This window comes from Haliaeetus albicilla, chromosome 29, assembly GCF_947461875.1.
Source record: "Haliaeetus albicilla chromosome 29, bHalAlb1.1, whole genome shotgun sequence".
Classification (NCBI taxonomy): Eukaryota; Metazoa; Chordata; class Aves; order Accipitriformes; family Accipitridae; genus Haliaeetus; species Haliaeetus albicilla.
In genome coordinates, this window is record NC_091511.1 from 5356115 (window position 1) to 5383394 (window position 27280).

At 62.1% G+C, this 27280-nt stretch overlaps 2 protein-coding genes across 2 annotated transcripts; both read left to right on the plus strand.

Moving 5' to 3' along the window:
- Positions 1 to 31: 31 nt before the first annotated feature.
- OSGEP (O-sialoglycoprotein endopeptidase) lies at positions 32 to 11218 on the plus strand. Its single transcript, XM_069774221.1, has 11 exons — positions 32 to 222; positions 723 to 842; positions 1145 to 1320; positions 2276 to 2371; positions 2476 to 2525; positions 5249 to 5327; positions 5447 to 5512; positions 6755 to 6845; positions 7656 to 7731; positions 10021 to 10119; positions 11119 to 11218. Exons 1-11 carry the CDS (start codon positions 108 to 110, stop codon positions 11156 to 11158), a joined length of 1008 nt encoding a protein of 335 aa, XP_069630322.1. The 5' UTR covers positions 32 to 107; the 3' UTR covers positions 11159 to 11218.
- A 3481-nt stretch (positions 11219 to 14699) lies between these two features.
- On the plus strand, positions 14700 to 25818 carry TTC5 (tetratricopeptide repeat domain 5). The gene is made up of 10 exons (XM_069774220.1): positions 14700 to 14837; positions 15492 to 15714; positions 15789 to 16000; positions 18256 to 18388; positions 19013 to 19104; positions 20241 to 20297; positions 20843 to 20989; positions 23289 to 23470; positions 24141 to 24285; positions 25602 to 25818. The coding sequence occupies exons 1-10, from the start codon at positions 14745 to 14747 to the stop codon at positions 25743 to 25745; spliced, it is 1428 nt and encodes a 475-aa protein (XP_069630321.1). The 5' UTR covers positions 14700 to 14744; the 3' UTR covers positions 25746 to 25818.
- The last annotated feature ends 1462 nt before the right edge of the window (positions 25819 to 27280 follow it).

Here is a 27280-nt window from a genome sequence, read left to right on the forward strand (position 1 = left end):
TGACGCTAATCGGGCGGCGGCGGCAGGAAGCGGCGCGCGGCGGCGGGAAAACGCGGCGGCGGCGGCGGCGGCGGCGGCAGGGGCGGCGGTGACGTCACGGTGACGCCATGCCGACGGTGCTGGGGCTGGAGGGCTCCGCCAACAAGGTGGGGGCGGGGGTGGTGCGCGATGGCGTCATCCTCAGCAACCGCCGCGCCACCTACGTCACGCCGCCCGGGCACGGTGAGGCGCCTGACGTCACTACCCGAGACCCGCCCCCCCCTTTCCCGCGCGGGCACCCCCCCTCTGACGTCACTGCCGGCCTGCAGGCTCGCCGGGATATCCCATCCCTCCCCCCAGTGACGTCACTTCCCCTCCCGACCCTCCCCCCCCCGTGCCGTGATGTCACCTACCGCGGGACCCCTCCCCTCCGTGACGTCACTCCCCCCGCCCCTTCCCCCAGCCCCCCTCCTCGCACCGGCTCTTGACCCTTCCCGTGACGTCACGCCCCGCCCCCGTGACGTCATTCTTGCCCTGGGGACCCCCCCTCCGCCCCGGGAGCCGCCCTGTGACATCACCGCCAGCTCCCCCACCCCTGTGACGTCACTCCCCCGCCCCTCTGACACCCCTCCCCCCGGCATCCCCAGCCCCTGTGACATCACAGCCCCCCCGCGTGACATCATCGCTCTTCCCCCCCCACTGACCCCTGACCCCGCCCCCTTCCCCTCCCCCTCCCCCCCCAGGCTTCGCCCCCGGCCCGACCGGGCGCCACCACCGGGGGGCGCTGCTGGGGCTGGTGGCCGACGCCCTGGCCGACGCCCGGCTCCGCCCGTCCGACCTGGACGCCATCGCCTTCACCAAAGGTGACACACCCCTCCCCCTCCCCCCCTCCCCCCTCGGGGCCGGGCGAGGCCGGCGGTGGGCGGAGCCTCCTTCCCCAAATGGGGCGGGGCCTCCTTCCCCGAACAGGCCGTGGCCCCGCCCCTCCAGCCCCACCCTTCTGCCCCCGTCAGGGCGGGGCGGAAGGATCCCCCGCCTCCTTACCGCCCCGCCCCTCCAGCCCCGTCCCCGCCCCCTTCCTCGGGCCCCGCACCGGCCGCCGCCCGGTCGGCGCGGGCCCGGGCGCGGCCTGAGCGGGCGTGGCCTGAGCGGGCGTGTCCGCCAGGGCCGGGCATGGGCGCGCCGCTGTCGGTGGTGGCGGCGGTGGCGCGGACGCTGGCGCAGCTCTGGCACCGCCCCCTGGTGGGCGTCAACCACTGCGTGGGCCACATCGAGATGGGGCGGCTCCTGGGCCGCGCCCGCGACCCCCTCGTCCTCTACGTCAGCGGCGGCAACACCCAGGTGCGGGCGGGGCGGGGACACGCCCAGTGGTGACACACCCAGAGGCGCCGCCCGGCACGGGGAGGGGGTGGGAGCCAGGGGAGGGGGCGGGGCGGCACGTGGTTGGGCGCGGTTGGGTGTGGTGGGGCGGGGCGGGGCGTGGCAAGGCACGACGACGCGTGATAACGTGTAATAATAACGTGTGGCGGCGCGCAATAGGGCGTGGCGACGCGCTAACACGTGATAACATGCGGCAGCACACAATAGGGCGTGGTAGCGTGTAGTGACGCGCGGCGGGGCGTGGTAACGTGCGACAGGGCGGGGTAACGCTTGATGACACACAGTGACACACAGTGACACGTGATGACACGCGATAACACGTGAAAACACGCCAGAGGGCGCAGTAGCAGGTAATGACACACAGTAGGGCGTGGTAACACGCAATGACACGCAACATCACATGATGAGGCGTGGCAGCGTGGGATAAGGTGCGATAGCACGCGATGACATGCCGTAACACGTGATTACACGCCGTAACACGTGATTACACGCCGTAACACATGTGTGGCAACATGCTGTGCCACGTCATAACACGCCCCGGCGCAACGACGCGCCGTGACACGCAACGACGCGCTGCGACACGCGATAACACGCCGCGACACACCGTGACGCATCGCGACACGCTGCGACACGCGACAGTGCGTGACCACACGCCACAACACGCGCCGACACGCCATGACGCGGCGCGAACCCCGCGTCTGCCGGCGACACGCTAGGAGCGACTGCGTGTGATCACGTGCAGGGACGCGTGACGTCGCGTGACGTCGCGTGACGAGACGCCCCGCCGCGCGGCGCCACCCGCTGTTGAAAGGCGGGGCCTTTCCGCCACGGGCGGGGCGCCGGGTTGCGATGTAACGGGACGCCGTGTGACGTCACGTGTGATGTCACGTGTGACGTCACGCGTGGCCCCGCCCAGGTGATCGCCTTCTCCCGCCGCCGGTACCGGATTTTCGGGGAGACGCTGGACTTGGCCGTCGGCAACTGCCTCGACCGATTCGCTCGGCTCCTGCAGGTGGCCCCGCCCCCTCGCCGCGGCCCCGCCCCCTCGCCGCGGCCCCGCCCGGCCCCGCCCGGGTTTAACCCCGCCCCCTCGTTGTCTCTAACCCCGCCCCCCAGATCTCCAACGACCCGAGTCCCGGCTACAACATCGAGCAGCTGGCCAGGAGGTGAGGAGCCCCGGAGGAGACCCCAAAACCCCCTTAATAGACCCAAAATCCCGTTAATAAACCCCAAAAACCCCTTAATAGACCCAAAATCCCGTTAATAAACCCCAAAACCCCCTTAATAGACCCAAAACCCTTAATAAACCCCAAAACCCCTTTAATAGACCCAAAATCCCATTAATAGACCCCAGACCCCCTTAATAGACCCAAAACCCTCTTAATAAACCCCAAAACCCCCTTAATAGACCCAAAACCCCCTTAATAGACCCCAAAACCCCTTTAATAGACCCAAAACCCCTTTAATAAACCCCAAAACCCCCTTAATAGACCCCAAAACGCCCTCAATAGACCCAAAACCCCTTTAATAAACCCCAAAACCCCTTAGTAGACCCAAAACCCCTTAATAGACCCCAAAACCCCTTTAATAGACCCAAAACCCCTTTAATAAACCCCAAAACCCCCTTAATAGACCCCAAAACCACATTAAGAGACCCAAAACCCCCTTAATAAACCCCAAAACCCCTTTAATAGACCCAAAACCCCGTTAATAGACCCCAAAACCCCATTAATAGACCCCAGACGCCCTTAATAGACCCAAAACCCCCTTAATAAGCCCCAAAACCCCGTTAATAAACTCCAAAACCCCCTTAATAGGCCCCCAAACCCCTTTAATAGACCCCAGACCCCCTTAATAGACCCAAACCCCCTTTAATAGCCCCCCAAAACCCCTCGAATGGACCCCCAACCCCTTTAATAGACTCTAAACCCCTCAATACCCCCGCAAACCCCTTCAATAGCCCCCAAACCCCCTTAATAGACCCCCAAAACCCCTTTATTGGACCCTAAACCCCTTTAATAGGCCCCCAAACCCCCCCTAATAAACCCCAAACCCTCTTAATAGCCCCCCAAACCGCTTTATTGGACCCTAAACCCCTGTAATTACCCCCAAACCCTCTTAATAGACCCCCAAAACCCCTTTATTGGACCCTAAACCCCTTTAATAGCCCCCCAACCCCCCCTAATAGCCCCCAAACCCTCTTAATAGACCCCTAAACCCCTTTACTGGACCCTAAACCCCTGTAATTACCCCCAAACCCTCTTAATAGACCCCCAAGACTCCTTTAATAGCCCCCAAACCCCCTTAATAGCCCCCCCAACTCCTTTAACGGACCCCCAAAACCCCTTTAATAGACCCAAACCCCTTTAACAGCCCCTCAACCCCCTTAATAGACCCCAAACCCCATAAATCCCCCCCGAACCCCCTTGATACCCCCCAAACCCCTTCGATACCCCTCGACCCCCCCTTAACAGTCCCCCAAAACCCCCTTAATAGACCCAAAACCCCTTAATAAACCCCAAAACGCCGTTAATAGACCCAAAACCCTCTTAATAGATCTAAAACCCCTTTAATAGACCCAAAACCCCCTTAATAAACCCCCAAACCCCCTTAATAGACCCCCAAACCCCCCTTTAATAGACCCAAAACCCCCTTAATAAACCCCAAAACCCCCTTAATAGACCCCAAACCCCCTTTAATAGACCCCAAACCCCCCTTTAATAGACCCCAAACCCCCTTAATAGACCCCAAAACCACCTTAATAGACCCCAAACCCCTTTAATAGACCCAAAACCTCCTTAATAAACCCCCAAAACCCCTTAATAGCCCCCAAACCCCCTTAATAGCCCCCCCAACTCCTTTAACGGACCCCCAAAACCCCTTTAATAGACCCAAACCCCTTTAACAGCCCCTCAACCCCCTTAATAGACCCCAAACCCCATAAATCCCCCCCCGAACCCCCTTGATACCCCCCAAACCCCTTCGATACCCCTCGACCCCCCCTTAACAGCCCCCCAAAACCCCCTTAATAGACCCCAAACCCCCTTTAATAGACCCCAAACCCCCCTTTAATAGACCCCAAACCCCCTTAATAGACCCCAAAACCACCTTAATAGACCCCAAACCCCTTTAATAGACCCAAAACCTCCTTAATAAACCCCCAAAACCCCTTAATAGCCCCCAAACCCCCTTAATAGCCCCCCCAACTCCTTTAACGGACCCCCAAAACCCCTTTAATAGACCCAAACCCCTTTAACAGCCCCTCAACCCCCTTAATAGACCCCAAACCCCATAAATCCCCCCCCGAACCCCCTTGATACCCCCCAAACCCCTTCGATACCCCTCGACCCCCCCTTAACAGCCCCCCAAAACCCCCTTAATAGACCCCAAACCCCCTTTAATAGACCCCAAACCCCCCTTTAATAGACCCAAAACCCCCTTAATAGACCCCAAAACCACCTTAATAGACCCCAAACCCCTTTAATAGACCCAAAACCTCCTTAATAAACCCCCAAAACCCCTTAATAGCCCCCAAACCCCCTTAATAGCCCCCCCAACTCCTTTAACGGACCCCCAAAACCCCTTTAATAGACCCAAACCCCTTTAACAGCCCCTCAACCCCCTTAATAGACCCCAAACCCCATAAATCCCCCCCGAACCCCCTTGATACCCCCCAAACCCCTTCGATACCCCTCGACCCCCCCTTAACAGCCCCCCAAAACCCCCTCAATACCCCCGCAAACCCCTTTAATAGCCCCCAAACCCCCTTAATAGACCCCAAACCCCATAAATCCCCCCCCGAACCCCCTTGATACCCCCCAAACCCCTTCGATACCCCTCGACCCCCCCTTAACAGCCCCCCAAAACCCCCTTAATACCCCCCCCGCAGGGGGACGCGGTTGGTGGAACTGCCCTACGTGGTCAAGGGGATGGACGTCTCCTTCTCCGGGCTCCTCTCCCACCTCCAGGTACGGGACCCCGCGGGTGGGGGGGACACACAGGGACCCCCCCCCAACCTCCTCACCCCTTCCTCCTCCTCCTCCTCCTCCTCTTCTTCTTCCTCCCCCCGCCGCTCTCCGAACTCCAGGCCGTCACCCCCAAACTTTTGGCGTCTGGGGAAGCGACCGTTGAGGATCTCTGCTTCTCCCTTCAGGTGGGAGCCGGGGGGGGCTGTTAAAGGGGTTTGGGGGTAATTAAGGGGGTTTGGGGTCCAATAAAGGGGGTTTGGGGGTCTATTAAGAGGGTTTGGGGGCTATTGAGGGAGGTTGGGGGGGCTATTAAAGGGGTTTGGGGGGCTATTAAAGGGGTTTGGGGTCCAATAAAGGGGTTTTGGGGGTCTATTAAGAGGGTTTGGGGGCTATTAAGGGGGGTTGGGGGGGCTATTAAAGGGACTTGGGGGTAATTAAGGGGGTTTGGGGGGCTATTAAAGGGGTTTGGGGGTAATTACAGCAGTTTGGGGTCCAATAAAGGGGTTTTGGGGGTCTATTAAGAGGGTTTGGGGGCTATTGAGGGAGGTTGGGGGGGCTATTAAAGGGGTTTTGTGGGTCTGTTAAGAGGGGTTGGGGGGGCTATTAAAGGGGTTTTGGGGGTCTATTAAGAGGGTTTGGGGGGGTTGGGGGGTCTATTAAGAGGGTTTGGGGGGTATTGGGGGGGTTGGGGGGGCTATTAAAGGGGTTTGGGGTCCAATAAAGGGGTTTTGGGCGTCTATTAAGAGGGTTTGGGGGCTATTAAGGGGGTTTGGGGGGCTATTAAAGGGGTTTGGGGTCCAATAAAGGGGTTTTGGGGGTCTATTAAGAGGGTTTGGGGGCTATTAGGGGGGGTTGGGGGGCTATTAAAGGGGTTTGGGGGTAATTAAGGGGGTTTGGGGTCCAATAAAGGGGGTTGGGGGTCTATTAAGAGGGTTTGGGGGCTGTTGGGGGGGCTATTAAAGGGGTTTGGGGGGCTATTAAAGGGGTTTGGGGTTCAATAAAGGGGTTTTGGGGGTCTATTAAGAGGGTTTGGGGGCTATTAGGGGGTTTGGGGGGGCTATTAAAGGGGTTTGGGGGCCTATGAAGGGGTTTTGGGGGGCTATGAAGGGGGTTTGGGGGCTATTAAGGGGGTTTTGGGGGGCTACAGAGAGGGTTTGGAGTGTATTAAAGGGGTTTGGGGGGCTGTTAAGGGGGTTTTGGGTCTATTAAAGGGGTTTTAGGGGCTTCTGAAGGGGTTTGGGGGGCTACTAAGGGGGTTTGGGGTCCAATAAAGGGGTTTTGGGGTCTACAAAATGGGTTTTGGGGGTGATATTAACAGGGTCAGGTGACCCGGGGGGGTCACATGACCCTGGGGGGGGGTCAGGTGACCCTCGGGGGGGTGGGCGGTGGTGCCACTAACGATGTCGGTGACACTAACGAGGTGCCAGGAGACGGCCTTCTCCATGCTGACCGAGGTGACCGAGCGGGCGTTGGCCCTGACCCGGGCTCCCCATTTGCTGCTGGTGGGGGGCGTGGCATGTACGTGGGGGGCCACGCCCAAGGGGGCGGGGTGAGAGGGCCAGAGGAGGCGGGACCTATAGATATGGGGGCGGGGCATAGGGATGGGGGTGGGACCCACATCTATGGGGCTGGGGCAGGTGGGGGGCACCTGTATATAAAGGGTGGGACCCACATCTATGGGGCGGGACCCATATATATGGGGCTGGAACCCATAGATATGGGGCGAGACCCACAGCTATGGGGCTGGGATCCATATATGTGGGGCTGGGATCCATATATGTGGGGCTGAACCCACAGCTATGGGGCTGGGATCCATATATGTGGGGCTGGGATCCATATATGTGGGGCTGGACCCACAGCTATGGGGCTGGGATCCATATATGTGGGGCTGGGATCCATATATGTGGGGCAGGACCCGCATCTATGGGGCTGGACCCACAGCTATGGGGCTGGGATCCATATATGTGGGGCTGGGATCCATATATGTGGGGCAGGACCCGCATCTATGGGGCTGGACCCACAGCTATGGGGCTGGGATCCATATATGTGGGGCTGGGATCCATATATGTGGGGCAGGACCCGCATCTATGGGGCTGGGACCCACATCTGTGGGGCTGGGAGATACGTATGTGGGGTGGGAGCCACAGATGCGTAGCTGAGACCCACACATGTGGGGCTGTATCCTTCCTATAGGGGTTGAGACTTACATATAGGGGGTGGGACCCACCGGTGCAAGGCTGGGACCCACAGATATGGGGCGGGATGTGGGTCTGTGGGGTGGGACCCACATCTATGGGGTGGGGGTGACCCGGGCGTCCGGTTCTTCAGGTAACCGCCGCCTCCAGCAAATGCTCCAGACCATGTGCCAGGCCCGAGGGGCCCAACTCTGCCCCACGGATGAGAGGTGGGGCCTGGGACCCACACCTGGGGGGCTGGGACCCACATCCAGGGGGTTGGGACCCATATTTAGGGGGTTGGGACCCATATATATGGGGATGAGACTCACATAGATGGGGTGGGGACCTGCCTCTGTGGGGCAGGACCCACATCTGGGGGGCTGGGACCCACATTTAGGGGGCTGAGACCCATATTTAGGGGGCCGGACCCATATATATGGGGATGAGACTCACATAGATGGGGTAGGGACCCACATCTGGGGGGCTGGACCCACATCTGGGGGTCTGAGACCCATATTTAGGGGGCCGGACCCATATATATGGGGATGAGACTCACATAGATGGGGTAGGGACCCACATCTGGGGGGCTGGACCCACATCTGGGGGGCTGGGACCCACATTTAGGGGGCTGAGACCCATATTTAGGGGGCCGGACCCATATATATGGGGATGAGACTCACATAGATGGGGTAGGGACCCACATCTGGGGGGCTGGACCCACATCTGGGGGGCTGAGACCCATATTTAGGGGGCCGGACCCACATATATGGGGATGAGACTCACATAGATGGGGTAGAGACCCACATCTGGGGGGCTGGACCCACATCTGGGAGGCTGGGACCCACATTTAGGGGGCTGAGACCCATATTTAGGGGGCCGGACCCATATATATGGGGATGAGACTCACATAGATGGGGTAGGGACCCACATCTGGGGGGCTGGACCCACATCTGGGGGGCTGGGACCCACATCTGGGGGGCTGGACCCACATTTAGGGGGCTGAGACCCATATTTAGGGGGCCGGACCCATATATATGGGGATGAGACTCACATAGATGGGGTAGGGACCCACATCTGGGGGGCTGGACCCACATCTGGGGGGCTGGGACCCACATTTAGGGGGCTGAGACCCATATTTAGGGGGCCGGACCCATATATATGGGGATGAGACTCACATAGATGGGGTAGGGACCCACATCTGGGGGGCTGGACCCACATCTGGGGGGCTGGGACCCACATCTGGGGGGCTGGACCCATATTTAGGGGGCCGGACCCATATATATGGGGATGAGACTCACATAGATGGGGTAGGGACCCACATCTGGGGGGCTGGACCCACATCTGGGGGTCTGAGACCCATATTTAGGGGGCCGGACCCATATATATGGGGATGAGACTCACATAGATGGGGTAGGGACCCACATCTGGGGGGCTGGACCCACATCTGGGGGGCTGAGACCCATATTTAGGGGGCCGGACCCACATATATGGGGATGAGACTCACATAGATGGGGTAGAGACCCACATCTGGGGGGCTGGACCCACATCTGGGAGGCTGGGACCCACATTTAGGGGGCTGAGACCCATATTTAGGGGGCCGGACCCATATATATGGGGATGAGACTCACATAGATGGGGTAGGGACCCACATCTGGGGGGCTGGACCCACATCTGGGGGGCTGGGACCCACATCTGGGGGGCTGGACCCACATTTAGGGGGCTGAGACCCATATTTAGGGGGCCGGACCCATATATATGGGGATGAGACTCACATAGATGGGGTAGGGACCCACATCTGGGGGGCTGGACCCACATCTGGGGGGCTGGGACCCACATTTAGGGGGCTGAGACCCATATTTAGGGGGCCGGACCCATATATATGGGGATGAGACTCACATAGATGGGGTAGGGACCCACATCTGGGGGGCTGGACCCACATCTGGGGGGCTGGGACCCACATCTGGGGGGCTGGACCCATATTTAGGGGGCTGGACCCATATATATGGGGATGAGACTCACATAGATGGGGTAGGGACCCACATCTGGGGGGCTGGACCCACATCTGGGGGGCTGGGACCCACATCTGGGGGGCTGGACCCACATTTAGGGGGCTGAGACCCATATTTAGGGGGCCGGACCCATATATATGGGGATGAGACTCACATAGATGGGGTAGGGACCCACATCTGGGGGGCTGGACCCACATGTGGGGGGCTGGGACCCATATTTAGGGGTCTGAGACCCATATTTAGGGGGCCGGACCCATATATATGGGGATGAGACTCACATATATGGGGCGGGGAGGCACGTCTATGGGGCAGGTCCCACACCTGGGGGGCTGGGACCCCCATCTGGGGGGCTGGGACCCCCATTTAGGGAGCTGGACCCGTTTATAGGGGGATGAGACTCATATATGGGGTGGGGAGCCACGTCTATGGGGCTGGACCCACATCTATGGGGCTGGACCCACACATATGGGGCAGGGGGAGCCAGGACTTTGCTCTGCCCCCCCCCAGGTACTGCATCGACAACGGGGCCATGATCGCTCAGGCCGGTTGGGAGATGCTGAGGGTGGGACAAGTGACCGAACTCGCCCAATCAGGGATCACCCAGAGGTGAGGCGGGGACCCAGGCATCCGGGACCCACCTATGTGGGGCTGGGACCCCTATACGTGGGGCTGGGATCAAGATGTGTAGAGCTGGCAGCCATATATAGGGGCTGGGACCCACATATAGGGGGTGGGGGACGTATATGTGGGCCTGGGACTTCCATATGGGGGTGGGACCCGCATCTATGGGAGCCGGGACCCACATATGTGGGGCTGGGGGGCACACCTATGGGGCTGAGACCTACGTGGAGGGGGTGGGACCTACGTATAGGGGGTGGGTCCCACATCTATGGGAGCCAGGACCCACATATGTGGGGCTGGGACCTGCGTATAGGATTGGGACCCACATATGTGGGGCTGGGGGACACATCTATGGGGCTGAGACCTACGTGGAGGGGGTGGGACCTATGTATAGGGGGCGGGTCCCACATCTATGGGGCTGGGACCCACATCTATGGGAGCCAGGACCCACATATGTGGGGCTGGGACCTGCGTATAGGATTGGGACCCACATATGTGGGGCTGGGGGACACATCTATGGGGCTGAGACCTACGTGGAGGGGGTGGGACCTACGTATAGGGGGTGGGACCTATGTATAGGGGGCGGGTCCCACATCTGTGGTGTGGGACCCACATCTATGGGGCTGGGACCCATATATATGGGGTGGAACCCACATCTATGGGGTGGGACCCACATCTACGGGAGCTGGGACCCACATATGTGGGGCTGGGGGACACATCTATGGGGCTGAGACCTACGTGGAGGGGGTGGGACCTACGTATAGGGGGCGGGTCCCACATCTATGGGGCTGGGACCCACATCTATGGGAGCCAGGACCCACATATGTGGGGCTGGGGGACACATCTATGGGGCTGAGACCTACGTGGAGGGGGTGGGACCTACGTATAGGGGGTGGGACCTATGTATAGGGGGCGGGTCCCACATCTATGGGGCGGGACCCACATCTATAGGGTGTGACCTCTGACCTCTCCCCCCCCCCCCAGGTACCGGACGGACGAGGTGGAGGTGACCTGGAGGGACTGAGCTGGCCACGCCCCCGAGCCCAAGCCCCGCCCACTCAATAAAGTCCCCGCCCTCTCCCCAGCTCTTGGCTCCGCCTCTTTTTTCAGCTATAAGGGAGGGAGGGGGAGGAGCTCCCGGATTCCTGGCTCCCCCCACCCCACCCCATAGATGTGGGTCCTGCCCCATAAGTGTGGGTCCCCCATTGCCCCCCAAAACCTCCCCCGGGGGCGGGGAATCCAGGCGCAAGCCCCGCCCCTCCGCTGCCACTCACCGGCGAGCCACGCCTCCTCCCCGTCCCTCATTTACATACCCTCCGCCCACCCCGTTCTTCATTTACATACCCTCCGCCCCATGTCCTCCCGCCGGTGGAGAGCGCGAAGGCGAGGCCACGCCCCGAGGCAAAGCGTCGACCAATGGGAGAGCGGAGGGGGCGTGGCGAAGCGGAGGGGGCGTGGCGAAGCGGAGGGGGCGATGGCGCAGAGGCGGGAACGGCTCAGTCTCTGGCGGGGCGGCGGAGGGAGCGGATCGTGGCGGTAACCGGGGGAAGGGCGGGGGGAGGCGCTTACCCGTCTCCGGTTTCGGTTCTCGGTCTCCGGCTTCGGTTCCCGGTCTCGGCTCCCGGTTCCCGGTCTCGGTTCTCGGTTCCGTCGCGGTTTCCCTCGGGGTCTGCGCTTCTGGGTTTTCCCCATCCCCGACCCGCGTTCCCCCCGTCGCCGTCAGCCTCGGGCGATTCGGGGTTTTAACGGTGTCGCAGAATAAAAAAATATAAAACCGGATTAAAAAAAACCTAAACGGCTCCTTCTTCGCCCGGGGGAGGGGAACGGCTCGTTCCTCCACCGGATTTTGGGGGGTCGTACAAGGGGGAGAGCGATGGCGGGAAGCGGCTGCGCGGGGAGGGCGTGTTTGCGCAGTTTCGTTTAAAAAAACCCACGTTTTTCCTCACGCTTTGCAGTTTTTACTTCAGTTTTCGGGGTTTGAGTTGTTTCGCGTCGGTTTTATGGGGTTTCTGTGGGGTTTGGGTGTAATTTGGGGTTTTTTTACCTCAGTGTTGATCCGCTCCACCCCAGTCCCTTCTCTGTGTCGTCGTCCCCACCCCCCCCCAAATTTATTTTTTAAACTTAATTTAGCGTAATTTTTTTGTAATTTCTCTCTTTCTAAGTGTTTTTTTTAACGTTTTTGTCTCTCTTCCACTGTTTTTTTCAGATATTTTCCTCGCAGGATGAAGCGGGGAGATGCTGGTGATGAGTCAGCTTTGCTGAGAAATGTTTAATTTCGGGTTTTATACCCTTACAAATGTTCAATTTTAGGTTTTATGCCCTTAGAAATGCTTAAATTCTGCCCTTATACCCTTAAAAATGTTCAATTTTGGGTTTTAGACCCTTAAAAATGTTCAATTTTGGGTTTTAGACCCTTAAAAATGTTCAATTTTGGGGTTTAGACCCTTACAAATGTTCAATTTTGGGGTTTTATGCCCTTAGAAATGTTTAAATTCTGCCCTTATACCCTTAAATGTTTAATTCTGGGTGTTATACCCTTATAAATATTCAAATTTGGGTTTTATACCCTTGTAAATGTTCAATTTTGGGTTTTATGCCCTTGTAAATGTTTCAGTTGTGCTCTTATACCCTTATAAATGTTTATTTTTGGGTGTTTTACTCTAATAAATGTTTAATTTCGGCTTTTGTGCTTTTACAAGTGTTTAATTTCTGTCTTTATGCCCTTATAAATGTGTAACTTGTGTGTTATAATTTATTACAATTTTATTAAAACGAGGGGGTCGCCTCAGGGGAGGTTGAATTGAAACCCTCCTGATTGGAACCATTTAATTGGATAAATTATTGGAAAAAATGGGTTGGAAATAATTAAAAAATGGATTTAAGGTAAGAAAAAAATAAGGAATATAAAGGGAAAATGGGTTAAAGGGGGGAATGGGTTAAAAAATGGGGAATAAAGGGAAAAGGTATTTAAAATATGGAATATAAAGGGAAGGAGAGTTAAAGCAAGAATAAATGGGAAATTAATTAAAAAGGGAATAGGTATTCTAGAAAGAAAAGGGAAAAGACAAAAAATGGGGGAATTAAGGGAAAAATGGGTTAAAAATAAGGAGTATAAAGGGAAAATGGGTTAAAGGGGGGAATGGGTTAAAAAATGGGGAATAAAGGGAAAAGGTATTTAAAATATGGAATATAAAGAGAAGGAGAGTTAAAGCAAGAATAAATGGGAAATTAATTAAAAAGGGAATAGGTATTCTAGAAAGAAAAGGGAAAAGACAAAAAATGGGGGAATTAAGGGAAAAATGGGTTAAAAATAAGGAGTATAAAGGGAAAATGGGTTAAAAATATGGGGAATGAAAAGGAAAAGGTTGGGGAAAAAGGGGGAAATAAAGGGGGAAAAGGGTTTAAAAAGGCAGGAAGGAATGGAAAATTAAAAAGGGGGAAGTTAATATTTATTTTTATAAGGGAAAAAGGATTTAAAAAGGGGCAATGAGAAGAAAATGGGTTAAAAAGGGGAATAAAGGGAAAATTGATTTAAAATTAGTATAAAGGGGAAACGGGTTAAAAGGGATTAAAGGGAAGGTGAATTTAAGGAGTATAAAGGGAAATTGGGTTAAAAAAGGGGACTAAAATGAAAATGGGTTAAAAAGGGGAAATGGAGTTAAAGGGAATGAAGGGAAAATGTTTAAAAAAATGGAGAATGTGGGGAAAAGGGATTAAAAATCAGAGAATGTGGGGAAAATTGGGTTAAAAATTGGGGAATGAAAGGAAAATGGTGTAAAAGGGAGAACGAAGGGGAAAATGGGTTTAAAAATAGGGGAATGAAGGGAAAATGGCTTAAAAAATTGGGGAATGAAGGGAAAATGGGATAAAAAGCAGGGAATGAAAGGAAAAGGGGTTTAAAAATGGGGGAGTGAAGGGAAAATGGCTTAAAAAATTGGGGACTGAAAGGGAAAATTGTTTAAAAAGCAGGGAATGAAGAAAAAATGGGTTTAAAAAGCAGGGAATGAAGAAAAAATGGGTTTAAAAAGCAGGGAATGAAGGGAAAATGGTTTAAAACATCGGGGACTGAAAGGGAAAATGGGATAAAAAGCGGGGAATGAAGGGAAAATGGGATAAAAAGCGGGGAATGAAGGGAAAATGGGTTTAAAAAGCGGGGAATGAAGGGAGAATGGGTTTAAAAATGGGGGAATGAAGGGGAAAATGGCTTAAAAAATTGGGGAATGAAGGGGAAAATGGGATAAAAAGCAGAGAATGAAGGGAAGAGGGTTTAAAAAGCGGGGAATGAAGGGAAAATGGGTTAAAAAGGGGGGAATTAGGGGGAAAAAAAAAGACTAAAGCCTTAACGCATCAGCGAGCACCGACCCGCCGCCGTTCCCGCCGCCGCCTCTGAGGGGAGGGGGCGTGGCCGGGGGCGGGCGGGAAAGTGCGCGCATGCGCCGCCCGCCGCCATCTTGAGCGTGGCGTGACCCGCGGTCGGCCGCCATCTTGTGCGTGGCGGAGCGCGCCTCTCCCGGCTCTGCGCATGCGCGCGGCCTCCCGCCCGCCAGGGGGCGCTGCGGCGGGGCCGGCGATTGGGCGGGAAGGGAGGAGGGGGCGGGGCTTCCGCCATCATGGCGGCAGCCGGGGAGGAGGAGGAGGAGGCGGCGGCGGCGGCGGAGGCCGAGGAAGGCGACGGCGACGAGAAAGCGCTCAAAAGGCTGGAGGTGAGGGGGGAGGGGGCACGGGGAGCCCCTGGGTGCCTTTTTTGGGGGGGGGAGGGGGCGTTTTGTGAGGGGGAGGGGCCTTTGGGGGGGAGGGGCTTTTCTGTGAGGGAGAGGGGCCTCTTAGGGAGGGGGAGGGGCATTTTTGTGAGGGGTGGGGCCTTTGGGTGGGGCCTTTTAGGTGAGGGAGGGGCCTTTTGTGAGGGGGAGGGGCCTTTTGTGAGGGGTGGGGCCTTTGGGTGGGGCCTTATAGGTGAGGGAGGGGCCTGAATGTGAGGAGGAGGAGGGGCCTTTTGGGGTGGGGGAGGGGCCTTTTGGGTGGGGAGGGGCCTTTCTGTTGGGGGAGGGTCCTTTTTGTGAGGGGGAGGGGCCTTTTCAGGTGAGGGAGGGGCCTTAATGTGAGGGGGAGGGGTCTTTTTGTCGGGGAGGGGCCTTTTTGTCAGGGGAGGGGCCTTCTCATGAAGGGGAGGGGCCTATTTGTTAAGAGGAGGGGCCGTTTTGTCAGGGGGAGGAGCATTTTTGTCAAGGGGAGGGGCCTTTTTAGGTGAAGGAGGGGCCTTAATGTGAGGGGGAGGGGCCTTTTGGGTGGGGGGAGGGGAGCCCCTGAGACCCCAACGCCTCAATCCCCCCCCTCCCCCCGCCCCGTTTCGCCGTCAGGATTTGGTGACGGAACTTTACCGCTTCCGCGACCGTCTCCCTCAAAAAGAACGTCCCGCCGACGCCCGCGATGCCGACGCCCGCGATGCCGACGCCCGCCGCGCCGACGCCCGCCGCGCCGACGCCCGCCCAGCCGACGCCCGCCCAGCCGACGCCCACCCCGCCGCGACCCTTTTGGCGGACGAAATGGAGAAAACTTTACGCCTGATGGACGAAATAGAAGGTACCGCCCCGCCCGCGCCCGCCCCGCCGCCCTCCCCGCCCAGGGCGCGGCCCTCCTAACCCCGCCTCCTTCAGTCTCCCCGCAGGGGCGGGGCCGGGCGTTGGTTTTACGGGCGCGGGCGCTGGGCGTGAGCCCCGCCGGGCGGGGCCGGGCGGAGGAAGCTTTGAGCCGCGCCGTCAAACTGGCGCCGGGGCTGGGCCCCGCCTGGCTCCGCCTGGGGGAGGCGCGGTGGCAGCGCGGGGACGTGGAGGGGGCGCGGGCCTGCTTCGCCGGAGCCCTCGCCCACGTGAGTGGGGTGCTGGGGGGGTCAGGGTGCTGGCGGGGGGGTCAGGGTGCTGCGAGGGGGTCAGGGTGCTGGGTGGGGGGGTTTAGGGTGGTGTTTGGGGGGTTTGGGTGCTGTTTGGGGGGGGCTAGGGGGGCTTAGGGTGGTGTTTGGGGGGTTTGGGTGCTGGGAGGGGGGGTCAGGGTGCTGGGTGGGGGGGTTTAGGGTGGTGTTTGGGGGGTCAGGGTGCTGGTTGGGGGGGTCAGGGTGCTGTTTTGGGGGGCTGGGAGGCCTTAGGGTGCTGGTTGGGGGGGCTTAGGGTGGTGTTTGGGGGGGTCAGGGTGCTGCGAGGGGGTCAGGGTGCTGGGTGGGGGGGTTTAGGGTGGTGTTTGGGGGGTTTGGGTGCTGTTTGGGGGGGGTTGGGTGCTGTTTTGGGGGGGCTGGGGGGGCTTAGGGTGGTGTTTGGGGGGTTTGGGTGCTGGGAGGGGGGGTCAGGGTGCTGGGTGGGGGGGTTTAGGGTGGTGTTTGGGGGGTTTGGGTGCTGGTTGGGGGGGTCAGGGTGCTGTTTAGGGGGGCTGGGGGGGCTTAGGGTGGTGTTTGGGGGGTTTGGGTGCTGGTTGGGGGGGTCAGGGTGCTGTTTTGGGGGGCTGGGAGGCCTTAGGGTGCTGGTTGGGGGGGCTTAGGGTGGTGTTTGGGGGGGTCAGGGTGCTGCGAGGGGGTCAGGGTGCTGGGTGGGGGGGCTTAGGGTGGTGTTTGGGGGGGTCAGGGTGCTGCGAGGGGGTCAGGGTGCTGGGTGGGGGGGTTTAGGGTGGTGTTTGGGGGGTTTGGGTGCTGTTTGGGGGGGGTTGGGTGCTGTTTTGGGGGGGCTAGGGGGGCTTAGGGTGGTGTTTGGGGGGTTTGGGTGCTGGTTGGGGGGGTCAGGGTGCTGTTTAGGGGGGCTGGGGGGGCTTAGGGTGCTGCTTGGGGGGGCTTAGGGTGGTGTTTGGGGGGTTTGGGTGCTGTTTGGGGGGGGTTGGGTGCTGTTTTGGGGGGGCTAGGGGGGCTTAGGGTGGTGTTTGGGGGGTTTGGGTGCTGGTTGGGGGGGTCAGGGTGCTGTTTAGGAGGGCTGGGGGGGCTTAGGGTGGTGTTTGGGGGGTTTGGGTGCTGTTTGGGGGGGTTTGGGTGCTGTTTTGGGGGGCTGGGGGGGCTTAGGGTGCTGCTTGGGGGGGCTTAGGGTGGTGTTTGGGGGGTTTGGGTGCTGTTTGGGGGGGGTTGGGTGCTGTTTTAGGGGGCTGGGGGGGCTTAGGGTGCTGCTTGGGGGGGCTTAGGGTGGTGTTTGGGGGGTTTGGGTGCTGGGAGGGGGGTCAGGGTGCTGGGTGGGGGGGTTTAGGGTGGTGTTTGGGGGGTTTGGGTGCTGTTTGGGGGGGGTTGGGTGCTGTTTTGGGGGGGCTAGGGGGGCTTAGGGTGGTGTTTGGGGGGTTTGGGTGCTGGGAGGGGGGTCAGGGTGCTGGGTGGGGGGGTTTAGGGTGGTGTTTGGGGGGTTTGGGTGCTGTTTGGGGGGGTTTGGGTGCTGTTTGGGGGGGTCAGGGTGCTGTTTAGGGGGGCTGGGGGGGCTTAGGGTGCTGGTTGGGGGGGCTTAGGGTGGTGTTTGGGGGGTCAGGGTGCTGTTTCAGGGGGTTTAGGTGCTGTTTGGGAGGGTTTGGGTGCTGTTTAGGGGGGCTGGGGGGGCTTAGGGTGCTGGTTGGGGGGTCAGGGTGCTGGGAGGGGGGGTCAGGTGGTGTTTGGGGGGGTTTAGGTGCTGTTTTGGGGGGTTGGGGGGGCTTAGGGTACTGGTTGGGGGGGCTTAGGGTGGTGTTTGGGGGGTTTGGGTGCTGTTTTGAGGGGCTGAGGGTGCTGTTTGGGGGGGCTCAGGGTGCTGTTGGGGGGGACTTGGGGGGTCAGGGTGCTGTCTGGGGGCCTGGGGGCACCAGGGTGCTGTTTGGGGGGGTCAGGGTGCTGTTTAGGGGGGCTTAGGGTGCTGGTTGGGGGGGTTGGGAGCTGTTTGGGGGGGATCAGGGTGCTGGGGGGGGTCAGGGTGCTGCTGGCGGTGGTTGGGGGGGGGTCAGGGTGCCGTTCGGGGGTGGCGATAAGCAGTTCGGGTGCTTTTGGCGGGGGGGGGGGAGGTTCTGCCATGATTTGGGGGGGCTCCGGAGCAACATCGAGGTGCTGGGAGGGGGGTCAGGGTGCTGGGGGGGGGGTCAGGGTGCTGTCGGGTGCCCTGGCCGTGGGTCCGGCCCCACATTTGCCCCCCCCCCGGGCAGGGGGAGGACGCGGAGGCGCGACGCCTCCTCTCCATGGCGCTGCGGGCCGGGGGGGCCGGGGGGGCCCTCAGGGAGAGTTTGGCGCAGGCCGAGGCGGCCGTTCGCTGCGCCCCCACCGACGGGCGCTCCTGGTGTGAGTGGGGGGTCCTGGGGGGCCGGGGGGGGGCTTGGGGGGGATTTGGGGGGTCTAAGGGGGGGTTTGGGGGGGGATTTGGGGGTCTAAGGGGGTGGAAAGGGGGGTTTGGGGGGGCTGGGGGGGTTTTGGGGGGATTTTGAGGGGGTTTGGGGGGATTTGGGGGTCTAAGGGGGGGTTTGGGGGGGGATTTGGGGGTCTAAGGGGGGCTGGGGGGGTTTTGGGGGGATTTTGAGAGGGTTTGGGGGGATTTGGGGGTCTAAGGGGGGGTTTGGGGGGGCACTTGGGGGGCTGGGGGGGTTTGGAGGGATTTGGGGGGGATTTGGGGGTCTAAGGGGGGGTTTGGGGGGGCACTTGGGGGGCTGGGGGGGTTTGGGGGGATTTGGGGGGGATTTGGGGGTCTAAGGGGGGGTTTGGGGGGGCACTTGGGGGGCTGGGGGGGTTTGGGGGGATTTGGGGGGTCTAAGGGGGGGTTGGGGGGGATTTGGGGGGATTTTGGGGGGTATTTGGGGGTCTAAGGGGGGTAAACAGGGGTTTTGGGGGGCACTTGGGGGGCTGGGGGGGCAGCTGGGGGTGGCCGTGGGGCTGAGGACCCCGCCCGCCCCGCCCTGCCCCGCCCCGCAGACGTGTTGGGCAACGCCTACGTCTCGCTCTTCTTCGCGGGGGGGCAGAGCCCCGACGCCGCCCGCCGCGCCCTGGGGGCCTACGCCCAGGCGGTGGGTGGGGCTGGGGGGGGGCACTTATGGGGCTGGGGGGGGGCACTTGGGGGGCTGGGGGGGCACTTATGGGGCTGAGGGGGGGCACTTGTGGGGCTGAGGGGGGGGCACTTGGGGGGCTGGGGGGGCACTTGGGGGGCTGGAAAGTTACTTGTGGGGCTGGGGGGCACTTATGGGGCTGGAAAGTTACTTATGGGGCCGGGGGGTTACTTATGGGGCTGAGAGGAGGCACTTGTGGGGCTGGGGGGTCACTTGTGGGGCTGGGGGGGTCACTTATGGGGCAGGGGGGCACTTATGGGGCTGGAAAGTCACTTGTGGGGCTGGGGGTCACTTATGGGGCCGAGGGGGGTCACTTGTGGGGCTGGGGGGGTCACTTATGGGGCAGGGGGGCACTTATGGGGCAGGGGGGCACTTATGGGGCTGGAAAGTCACTTGTGGGGCTGGGGGTCACTTATGGGGCCGAGGGGGGTCACTTGTGGGGCTGGGGGGTCACTTGTGGGGCTGGGGGGGTCACTTATGGGGCAGGGGGGCACTTATGGGGCAGGGGGGCACTTATGGGGCTGGAAAGTCACTTGTGGGGCTGGGGGTCACTTATGGGGCCGAGGGGGGTCACTTGTGGGGCTGGGGGGTCACTTGTGGGGCTGGGGGGGTCACTTATGGGGCAGGGGGGCACTTATGGGGCAGGGGGGCACTTATGGGGCTGGAAAGTCACTTGTGGGGCTGGGGGTCACTTATGGGGCCGAGGGGGGTCACTTGTGGGGCTGGGGGGGCACTTGGGGGGCTGGAAAGTTACTTATGGGGCCGGGGGGTTACTTATGGGGCTGAGAGGAGGCACTTGTGGGGCTGGGGGGGGCACTTGGGGGGCTGGGGGGGCACTTGTGGGGCTGGGGGTCACTTATGGGGCTGGAAAGTTACTTATGGGGCCGGGGGGTTACTTATGGGGCTGAGAGGAGGCACTTGGGGGGCTGGGGGGGCACTTGGGGGGCTGGAAAGTTACTTATGGGGCCGGGGGGCACTTGTGGGGCTGGGGGCTCAGTTATGGGGCGGGGGGGTGTTTAGGGGCGTGGCTTCGCTGTGGGGTGGGGCGATGGGGCGGGGCTGTGGGGTGACGCGATGTCTCCGCCCCCTTCCCCCAGGAGCGGGTGGATCCGGAAGCGGCCAATAACCCCGACCTGCACCTCAACCGCGCCACGGTGAGCAGCCAATGGGGAGACGGGGGGCTAGGGCGGGGCTGGCGGGGGCGGGGCGGGGCCGCCGGGGCGTGGTGTTGCCGCCAGGGGCGGGGCTGTGGGGCTGGGGGGTTCGATGGGGCGGAGGGAGGGGGCGGGGCCTGGTGTGTAGGCGTGGCATGTGGAGGGGGAGGAGCCATGGTGGCAGGGGGAGGTGCTGTGGGCGTGGCCAGCGCCACAGTCATCCTATAGGGTCTCTGCTGGGCGTGAGGGGGCGTGGCCACCCCGAGGGGGCGTTCCCAGGGTGTGGCCACTGCCCCTGTTGTCCCATGGGGTGTTAAGCGTGGGGGGCGTGGCCGACGCAAGGGCGTGTCCACCACCGCGGGGGCGTGGCCGACCACCCAACCCCGCGTGTGTGTGTGGGGGGGGGGTGTTCCGAGGGGCGTGGCCTTGCTCCGCCTTCTCCAAGAGGGCGTGTCCTCGGGCGGGGCGCCTTTCGAGTGGCGGTGGGCGTGGCCGATGAGGCCCCGCCCCCTCCAGTCCCCTCAGCCAATGGGACGCCCCGACAGCTGCTGCAGTACCAGGAGCGTTTCGGGGCGGCGCTGGAGGGGCTGGGCCGGGCGGCGGCCTTGGCCCCCGGGTGGGAGGAGCCTCGGCGGCGCCACGCCCACCTCCTCGACTTCCTGGGGCGGCTCTGCGCCCTGCTGGCCAATCGGGTGAGGGGGGCGGGGTTTCTGCAAGGGGGGGGCGGGGCGGAGGGCTGGGAGGGGCACTTGGGGGGCTGGGGGGGGTCACTTATGGGGCTGGGGGAGTCACTTGTGGGGCTGGGGGTCAGTTATGGGGTCGAGGGGGTCACTTATGGGGCAGGGGGTCACTTGTGGGTCTGGGGGGTCACTTGTGGGGCCAGTTATGGGTCGACGGGGTCACTTATGGGGCTGGGGGGGCACTTATGGGGCTGGGGGAGTCACTTATGGGGCTGGGGGGAACTTATGGGGCTGGGGGAGTCACTTGTGGGTCTGGGGGATCGGTTATGGGGCTGGGGGGTCACTTATGGGGCTGAGGAATCACTTATGGGGCTGGGGGGCCACTTGTGGGTCTGGGGGGTCAGTTATGGGGTCGAGGGGGTCACTTGTGGGGCTGGGGGAGTCACTTATGGGGCTGGGGGGAACTTATGGGGCTGGGGGAGTCACTTATGGGGCTGGGGGGAACTTATGGGGCTGGGGGAGTCACTTGTGGGTCTGGGGGATCGGTTATGGGGCTGGGGGGGCACTTATGGGGCTGGGGGAGTCACTTATGGGGCTGGGGGGAACTTATGGGGCTGGGGGGCCACTTGTGGGTCTGGGGGGTCAGTTATGGGGTCGAGGGGGTCACTTGTGGGGCTGGGGGGTCACTTATGGGGCTGGGGGGGCACTTATGGGGCTGGGGGGAACTTATGGGGCTGGGGGGTCACTTGTGGGGCTGAGGAATCACTTATGGGGCTGGGGGGCCACTTGTGGGGCTGGGGGGTCAGTTATGGGGTCGAGGGGGTCACTTGTGGGGCTGGGGGGTCACTTATGGGGCTGGGGGGGCACTTATGGGGCTGGGGGAGTCACTTATGGGGCTGGGGGAACTTATGGGGCTGGGGGGTCACTTGTGGGGCTGAGGAATCACTTATGGGGCTGGGGGGCCACTTGTGGGTCTGGGGGGTCAGTTATGGGGTCGAGGGGGTCACTTGTGGGGCTGGGGGGTCACTTATGGGGCTGGGGGGGCACTTATGGGGCTGGGGGAGTCACTTATGGGGCTGGGGGAACTTATGGGGCTGGGGGGTCACTTGTGGGGCTGAGGAATCACTTATGGGGCTGGGGGGCCACTTGTGGGTCTGGGGGGTCAGTTATGGGGTCGAGGGGGTCACTTGTGGGGCTGGGGGGGGCACTTATGGGGCTGGGGGGAACTTATGGGGCTGGGGGGAACTTATGGGGCTGGGGGAGTCACTTGTGGGGCTGAGGAATCACTTATGGGGCTGGGGGGCCACTTGTGGGTCTGGGGGGTCAGTTATGGGGTCGAGGGGGTCACTTGTGGGGCTGGGGGGTCACTTATGGGGCTGGGGGGGCACTTATGGGGCTGGGGGAGTCACTTATGGGGCTGGGGGAACTTATGGGGCTGGGGGGTCACTTGTGGGGCTGAGGAATCACTTATGGGGCTGGGGGGCCACTTGTGGGTCTGGGGGGTCAGTTATGGGGTCGAGGGGGTCACTTGTGGGGCTGGGGGGTCACTTATGGGGCTGGGGGGGCACTTATGGGGCTGGGGGAGTCACTTATGGGGCTGGGGGAACTTATGGGGCTGGGGGGTCACTTGTGGGGCTGAGGAATCACTTATGGGGCTGGGGGGCCACTTGTGGGTCTGGGGGGTCAGTTATGGGGTCGAGGGGGTCACTTGTGGGGCTGGGGGGGGCACTTATGGGGCTGGGGGGAACTTATGGGGCTGGGGGGAACTTATGGGGCTGGGGGAGTCACTTGTGGGGCTGAGGAATCACTTATGGGGCTGGGGGGCCACTTGTGGGTCTGGGGGGTCAGTTATGGGGTCGAGGGGGTCACTTGTGGGGCTGGGGGGTCACTTATGGGGCTGGGGGGGCACTTATGGGGCTGGGGGAGTCACTTATGGGGCTGGGGGAACTTATGGGGCTGGGGGGTCACTTGTGGGGCTGAGGAATCACTTATGGGGCTGGGGGGCCACTTGTGGGTCTGGGGGGTCAGTTATGGGGTCGAGGGGGTCACTTGTGGGGCTGGGGGGTCACTTATGGGGCTGGGGGGGCACTTATGGGGCTGGGGGAGTCACTTATGGGGCTGGGGGAACTTATGGGGCTGGGGGGTCACTTGTGGGGCTGAGGAATCACTTATGGGGCTGGGGGGCACTTGTGGGGCTGGGGGGTCAGTTATGGGGCTGGGGGGGCGACTTGTGGGTCAGGTTATGGGTCTACGGGGTCACTTGTGGGTCTGGCCCCGCCCTGACCCCGCCCCTTTCCCCTCCCCCCCCCAGGGGAAGCTGCGCGGGAAGCGCCGCCGGGGGCTGGAGGGGCCCCTCCCCCCCTCCCTGCTGGGCCCGTTGGGGCGGGGCCTCCGCCCCTCCCCCCTCGCCGCCCTCCAGCCCGGCCCCAACCCCCAGCGGGTGCTGCTGGGGCGGGTCCTCTTCACCCTCACCCCCCCGGAGGGGGTCCCCTAGTCAGTCGCCCCTCCCCCACCTCCCCCCGCCCCTCCCCCTCCCTTTTCCCGCCCCTCCCCCTCCCTTTTCCCCACCCCTCCCCCGCTTTTTCCCCGCCCCTCCCCCGCTTTTTCTCCACCCTTCCCCCGCTTCCCCCCGCCCCTCCCCCGCTTTTGGTGGGTGGGTGGGGCACCCAAGCCCTCTCTCCCCTCCCCCACCCTCTCATCGCCCCTCCCCCGCTCCTTTCCCGCCCCTCCCCCCCATTTTCCCACCCCTCCCCCGCTTCCCCCCCGCCCTTCCCCCTCCTTTCCCCGCCCCTCCCCCTCTTTTTGGGGGTGGGGCACCCAACCCTTCCCGCCCCTCCCCCACCCTCCCCTCGCCCCTCCCCCACCCTTCAATCTCCCCTCCCCCCCCTTCCTCCTCCCTCTCCCCCCCCTTTCCCCCCACCCCTCCCCCTCTTCCCCGGCCCCTCCCCCCCCGCTTCCTCCCCCCTCCCCCCTCCCTTCCTGGCCCCTCCCCCTCTTCCCTGGCCCCTCCCCCTTTTGGGGGGGCGGGGCACCCCACCCTTCCCTCGCCCCTCCCCACCCCCCTTTCTCGCGCCCCTCCCCCCCTCTCCGGAGGACGGGGGAGGGGCGCCCCCCCGAGCGCCCCTCCCCCCCCGACCCCGCCCCCTTTCTCTGTCGCCGACAGCGCGGTGGGCGTGGCCGACGGGGCGGGGTCGGCGGCGGCGCTGACCATTTACAACGCGGCGCCGGGCTGGGGGGTGCTGGTGGGGGATGGGCTGGCCGTGGCCGAACCCCGGCTCTGCCACCACCAGCACCAGTGGCAGGGGAAGGTCGGCACTGGGAGGCACTGGGAGGCACTGGGAGGGGGGCTGGGGGGACTGGGGCATACTGGGAGGGACTGGGAAGGACTGGGAAGGGGGCTGGGGGGGACTGGGACATACTGGGAGGGACTGGGAGGGGGGCTGGGGGGACTGGGGCATACTGGGAGGGACTGGGAGGGGGGCTGGGGGGACTGGGGCATACTGGGAGGGGGGCTGGGGGGACTGGGACACACTGGGAGGGACTGGGAGGGGGGCTGGGGGGGACTGGGACATACTGGGAGGGACTGGGAGGGGGGCTGGGGGGACTGGGACATACTGAGAGGGACTGGGAGGGGGGCTGGGGGGACTGGGGCATACTGGGAGGGACTGGGAAGGACTGGGAAGGGGGCTGGGGGGGACTGGGACATACTGGGAGGGGGGCTGGGGGGACTGGAGGGACTGGGAGGGGGGCTGGGGGGACTGGGGCATACTGGGAGGGACTGGGAGGGGGGCTGGGGGGACTGGGGCATACTGGGAGGGACTGGGAGGGGGGCTGGGGGGGACTGGGACATACTGGGAGGGACTGGAAAGGGGTTTGGGGGGACTGGGAGTTACGGGGAGGGGGTTTGGGGGAACTGGGAGGGACTGGGAGGCACTGGGAGGGAGGCCGGGGGGACTGGGAGGGGGTCTGGGGGGACTGGGACATACTGGGAGGGACTGGGAGGGGACTTGGAGGACTGGGAAGGGGTTTGGGGGGACTGGGAGGCACTGGGAGGGAGGCCGGGGGGACTGGGAGGAGGTTTTGGGATATTGGGATGGGGTTTGGGGGGAACTGGGACATACTGGGAGGGATTGGGAGGGACTAGGAGGGGGTTTGGGGGGACTGGGATGGACTGGGAAGGGGTTTTGGGGGACTGGGAGGAACTGGGAGGGGGTCTGGGGGGACTGGGAGGAACTGGGAGGGGGTCTGGGGGGACTGGGAGGGGGTTTTGGGGGAAACTGGGACATACTGGGAGGAGAGTGGGCGGGCTGGGAAGGACTGGGAAGGGGGTTGGGGGGACTGGGAGGGGATTTGGGGGGAACTGGGAGATACTGGGGGGAACTGGGAGGGACTTGGAAAGCTTCTGGGGGGTCTGTACTGGTTTGAAATGCTCTATACTGGTCCATACTGGTCTGTACCAGTCCATACTACTTTGAACTGGTCCATACTGGTTTAAACTGGTCTAGACTGCTTCGAACTGGTCTGACCTGTTCCTACTGGCCAGTACTGGTCCGAACCGGTCTGTACTGGTGCGTACTGGTCTAACTGGTGCGTACTGGTCTGAACTGGTGCGTACTGGGCGCAGACCTTCTCCTTCGCGGGGATCCGGGTGCCGTCGCCGCTGTCGCTGGTCGTCAACGGGCGTCGCCCGCCGGGCCCCGCCCTGGCCCCCGCCCGCCTCGCCCTGGTCAACGACCCCGCCCCCGCCGGCGAAGCCCCGCCCCCTTAGCCCCACCCCTACCAGTGCTCCCAGATCAAGGACTGGGAAGGGGGCGGGGCAATAAAGGGCGGCGCCCGCTCCACTCTGTCTCCTTATTTGGGTGGGGTGTGTCTAGCCCCGCCCTCGCGTCGAGACCACGCCCCCACGGCACAGGCCCCGCCTCCCGTGGTGAGGGGGCGGGGCCAGGGGCCATCTTGGGTGGGTGCCCCATGGCGGTGGCCATCTTGAGTGGGTCTGCGACCCCTGGAGGCCGCCATCTTGAATGGGGCGGGTGTCTCACAGGTGGCGGCCATCTTGGGTGTGGCCGAGCCTGCCCCCCCCTCCGCCCCCCAGGTTCCTCCTCTTCCAAGATGGCCGCCAGCTCTTGGGGGGGGAGGGGCTGGGGGGGAATCTATGGGGCTGGAGAGGGACGACGGGGGACGTATGGGGCTGTGGGGCACTTGTGGGGCAGGAGGGGGGCTGTGGGGCTGGAGAAGATCTATGGGGCACTTGTGGGGCAGGAGAAGGGCTGTGGGGCTGGAAAGGCGCCATATAGGGCTGGCTATGGGGCTGGAGAAGGGCTGCAGGGTTGGCTGTGGGGCACTTGTGGGGCAGGAGGAGGGCCATGGGGCTGGCTATGGGGCACTTATGGGGCAGGAGGAGGGCTATAGGGCTAGCTATGGGGCCAGCTATGGGGCACTTGTGGGTCACAAGGCTGTAGGGCTGGCTAAAGGAGCACTTGTGGGGCAGGAGAAGGGCCATGGGGCTGGAAAGGCACCATATAGGGCTGGCTGTGGGGCTGGAGAAGGCCTATAGGGCACTTGTGGGGCAGAAAAAGGGCTGTAGGCTTGGCTGTGGGGCACCTGTGGGGCAGAAGGGCCATGGGGCTGGCCGTGGGGTACTTGTGGGGCAGGAGGAGAGCTATGGGGCTGGCCGTGGGGCACTTGTGGGGCAGGAGGAAGGCTATGGGGCTGGCTGTGGGGCACTTGTGGGGCAGGAGAAGGGCCATGGGGCTGGCTGTGGGGCAGGAGGAGAGCTATGGGGCTGGCCGTGGGGCACTTGTGAGGCAGGAGAAGGGCCATGGGGCTGGCTGTGGGGCACTTGTGGGGCAGGAGGAGAGCTATGGGGCTGGCTGTGGGGCAGGAGGAGAGCTATGGGGCTGGCTTGTGGGGCAGGAGGAGGGCTATGGGGCTGGCTGTGGGGCACTTGTGGGGCAGGAGAAGGGCCATGGGGCTGGCTTGTGGGGCAGGAGGAGAGCTATGGGGCTGGCCGTGGGGCACTTGTGAGGCAGGAGAAGGGCCATGGGGCTGGCTGTGGGGCACTTGTGGGGCAGGAGGAGAGCTATGGGGCTGGCTGTGGGGCAGGAGGAGAGCTATGGGGCTGGCTTGTGGGGCAGGACGAGGGCTATGGGGCTGGCTGTGGGGCACTTGTGGGGCAGGAGAAGGGCCATGGGGCTGGCTTGTGGGGCAGGAGGAGCGCTATGGGGCTGGCCGTGGGGCACTTGTGGGGCAGGAGAAGGGCCATGGGGCTGTCTATGGGGCTGGCCGTGGGGCAGGAGGGGGGCC